Below are 4,510 nucleotides of genomic sequence, written 5' to 3' on the forward strand. Positions count from 1 at the left end.
TGCTACTTTTGGTATTTTTGAATTTGAATTCTGAAAAGTAACAGTTTTGGACATGTTTCCACCCGGCAGGCGTCTTGGTAGCGCAGATTGTGACATGTACATGAAGTGTGACTTTGACACTGTTTCTGTTCAAACAAAGTCATTGGATCATCAATTTGTAATCACAGCGGAGCTACTACTGAAGATGTCATCATGATTGATTGATTATGGAGTAGTGGCATGATAGTAGAATGGATTTATCCCCATGTTTGTGCCGAATCTGCGGGGACTGGTATATTGTGCAGTTACTTTGCTATGATCTCCACTGATCTCAGACTCAAAGTGTCATTGTTCTTTCATGCAATAATGACTCCAACATGTAGAAGTATAACGTGAGATGATTCCCTCTGTAGAAGTAAAACAGATGATCAATGGTGGAGAGTAACAAACATTCACTTCATGAGTACATCTTTTTGATTTATATATATATTTTTGTTTTTGCAAGCTCATGACCTTTTTGCAAGCTTGTAGTTCTGCTATTTTCAGTTGTTTTAAATTTCAATAAAGCAATGCATTGATATTAAAAAGAAAATGTACCTCGTAGCTTGTACTATTGAATACATATCGGGCTCTATTTTTGTCAGAGCTTTCTAAAGCCACTATTTGGGGATTTATCATTGGGGAAGGGGTGTTCCCCACTAAAGTGGATATTTTGGTCACCTGCCTAAATCCCTAAAACACCTCCGCTACGAGCCGTTACATTATGCATAGGTGTAGTTTGGGCGTTACAAACAGCTGATGTCAGCCGTTGCTAGGATACAGGTATGGAAAACAAGTGCACTCTCTGTTCCATTTGGAAACATAAAGTGCGTCTCAGCCAATCACAATGCGAGGTCTGAAGTAATTGTGATGTCACCACCTATATAAAAGCTGCTATTGGAGTAGCCATTGATGCTTTTTGCAATGCTAGCCTGCTGTTTATGCTGGATGCTGAAAGGAGCGGCAAATTGACAATGCTGTGAAGACATCATTTTGTTTGGATTGACATCTAATTCCAACTTTTTGAAATGCCTCAGAGCTGACTTGATCGTTGCCGAGAGGGGCTAATCTAGCTTAGAACAGTATTTTGTATAGGGCCTTATATAACAGTATATCACAGCATATCAATGATGATGTGGAAAATCAAATTGACTTTACAGATGCTCGGCATTCTCTTTCTACTGTGGCTCTTGGTCTGGTTCCAACACCACCGTCGCCACGACCAAAGACACGACGGCAACGTGGGACGTTCATCTTCCAGCAGCAGTCAGAGGAATCAAAGCTGTTTCTGTCACCTGACGGGGGTCCTCGACGACTGTTTCTGCGACATCGAGAGCATCGACGCCGTCAACAACCTCCAGATCTACCCTCATATCAAGACGCTCCTGGAGAGAGACTACTTCCGATACTACAAGGTCAACCTGCAACGACCGTGTCCCTTCTGGCCGGACGACGGACAGTGTTTCATCAAGGACTGCAACGTGGAGCCTTGCCCACCGAGTCAAATCCCAGACGGCATGAAGTCTTCTGCTGACATCTACAACGAGAAGATCACGTCAGACATGACAGATTGTGAACAGACAAACGAGCTGGGAGCCATCAACAGCACTCTGAGTAGCCAGAGTAAAGAGGCGTTTGTGGACTGGGCACGACACGACGACGCCCAGGACAACTTCTGCGAGCTGGACGACGAGACCTCTCCGGACGCCGAGTATGTGGACCTTCTGTTGAACCCTGAACGTTACACCGGATATAAAGGCCCCCCGGCCTGGAGGGTGTGGAACACCATCTACGAGGAGAACTGCTTCAAGCCCAGGTCGGTGTACCGACCACTGATCCCTCTGGCACCCAGCAACGGGGGCAGTGATGACGGGGAGGGTTTCTACAACTGGCTGGAAGGCGTGTGTTTAGAGAAGAGGGTTTTTTACAGGCTGATCTCCGGCCTCCACAGCAGCATCAACATCCACCTCAGTGCCGAGTATCTGTTAGACGAGATTTGGGGTGAGCAAAGGTGGGGCCCGAACGTCGAGGAGTTTCGTCGACGTTTTGACCCGGACGAGACGGAAGGCCAAGAAGGAACACGGCGGCTGAAGAATCTCTACATCCTTTACCTGATCGAGCTGAGGGCTCTGTCCAAGGTGGCGCCCTACTTTGAACGGGCCTTTGTCAATCTGTACACCGGAAATGCCACTGAAGACGGCGCCACCAAGGAACTGCTGCTGCAGATTTTGAATGCAACCAAAGCTTTCCCAATGCACTTTGATGAGAGGTCCATGTTTGCGGGCAACCAGACCGAAGCCAAAGTGTTAAAGGAGGAGTTCCGTCTTCATTTCAAGAACATCTCCAGGATCATGGATTGCGTTGGCTGTAGTAGGTGCCGTCTCTGGGGAAAGCTGCAGACTCAGGGTCTAGGCACGGCTCTGAAGATCCTGTTTTCTGAGAAGGAGATCGAGAGCCTTCCAGAGCACAGCCCTTCTCAAGGCTTCCAGCTCACTAGACAAGAGCTCGGTGCCTTGCTCAACGGTTTCGGCAGGTTGTCCACCAGTATACACCAACTCCAAAATTTCCATTCCTTACTGGAGAAGAAGTAATAGTTGTCCCTCCTATGGCCTATCTTATCCTAATCCAGAATAGTATCAGGGACAATCAGGACGTGGTTGACAAAGTACTCAACCCCAACACTTAAAAGTATAGATAATGTATTCCTGGTCAGATATTATTAAAGGGACACTTAACCCTGGCCCCAAACACATGGACGCGCTGGTCCGTTAACTATCATTGTACACGTTCACGACGGCAGCACGCTCGTTCGCGTTCGTGCGCGTTCATGTGTTTGGGGACAATCCATCGCAGAATGCTCTCTGTTCCTACCCGGAAGGAGGAGTGAAATCGCCTCATGCGCTTTTGAGCAACTTAATGCAAGTGGATGGAAGGAGAACTCGGGTGCCCTCTCTCATATACTCTAAGCATATTACACACATAAAGACTCCAGGAAAGTGTTCCCTTTAAGTACAAGTGAAAGTTGCTCATACATTTTTTTACTTAATTTAAATTACTAGAGTCATTGCTTTTACTTAAGTTTGAATACTTAAGTATTCAAAAGTACAAGCTAATTTTATTTATGATCTGCATCGCTGTATTGTTTTCACAATTAGAAATGCATAAAAACTTCAGCATAGAAATGCAATCTAATCAACAAAAGATTACAGCCATTTATCAATTTTATGTTTATATAATTTAAACAGTAATGCTAGCTGTAACTCTAGCTGAATGAAAAAAAGGTATTTGAGTAAAGCCCTTCCCAGCTACCTTTTTATTTTATCTGGCATCCCAATTTATATAGTAGGTTGTGGCTTTGGCGGAGAATGCAGACATGATGCTGTATTACACCACACTGGTATTGGTACATACTATGTATACTACATTTTAGTAGTGTAAGATTATTGTTTTAATGTTCCTCACACTGTAGCATTAATTATTACTATTATACAGTATGGGAAATTGCACCGAAAACATAATGTTTTCCACTACTGAACCAAATGAGTCAGATATAAGATGGGTCTGTTGTCCTATTGTTTAACAAGCTAACAAAAAGATTAGCGGAGATACAAATAATCTGTTTGTTACGTTTATTAAATGAAAATAAAGAAAGTAAAAATAATCAACTTAGTTAAAGGGTACTCAAACTATAATGCATAATCACAGTGATCAAAACAATAAAGCGGTCAACAAAAAACCGACACAATTGAACGAGTGCTCCTTAAGATAACGGCATGCATGCCCGTGACCTGATTATCCACGATCACATTAAGCTAATAAGACTTGAATTGAAACATAAAAATTGTAATAACCACATTCATGGCTCATACACTGTAATAATTATATCCTTCGAGCTGACCACCTGCTGCGGTTGACTGTGAATCTGTGATGTCACAACAGATGGCATCTCCATGAAGCGAAAAGAAAGAAATGTCTCATGGTGCGTTCGCACGGGCAGACGCAAAGACCAATGGGAGTATTATTTGGAGCAGCTACATAGCCTGGCTCCAGCCCCTAAATCGCTAGCCACATTAAAAAATTATGTTCAGCCGATTTAGGGTCTGGTGACGCTCCCGAAGGAGGTCTCAGACTCGGTTGGAAATCCAACCGACGAATCAGCGTCGTTTCAACTCGATGACGTCAAACAACAGTGCCGTCCAGACACAAACAAACATGGCTGCCCCCACTGCAGTAACTCACGGCCGTATCAATCTGGCTATTAAATCGACGTATGATAAATAGTTTCTTTGAAGACACAAGAGGTTTTATAAACATCATCATCCGACATATTTTACTGCTTTTGTTTACATACTAGTAGCGCTCGTTGGCTGTGTTTGTTTGGTTAGCAAACGGGTTAGCCATAGCCACATGATTGACACAATGCCATCTGCTTTCCTACTATTCTGATTGGTTGGTATGAACCAATCACCGAAGACTGCCTCTTTGGCAACGC

At 43.8% G+C, this 4,510-nt stretch overlaps 1 protein-coding gene across 1 annotated transcript; it reads left to right on the top strand.

Annotated features, from left to right (window-relative positions):
- Positions 1–1,178: 1,178 nt before the first annotated feature.
- Positions 1,179–2,609, top strand: LOC310871757 (ERO1-like protein beta; the record flags this gene model as incomplete). The annotated part of the gene is made up of 1 exon (XM_083783395.1): positions 1,179–2,609. The coding sequence occupies one exon, from the start codon at positions 1,179–1,181 to the stop codon at positions 2,607–2,609; it is 1,431 nt and encodes a 476-aa protein (XP_083639521.1).
- Between the last annotated feature and the right edge of the window lie 1,901 nt (positions 2,610–4,510).

Source organism: Protomyctophum parallelum (genome assembly GCF_964188405.1).
Source record: "Protomyctophum parallelum genome assembly, chromosome: 15".
Classification (NCBI taxonomy): domain Eukaryota; kingdom Metazoa; phylum Chordata; class Actinopteri; order Myctophiformes; family Myctophidae; genus Protomyctophum; species Protomyctophum parallelum.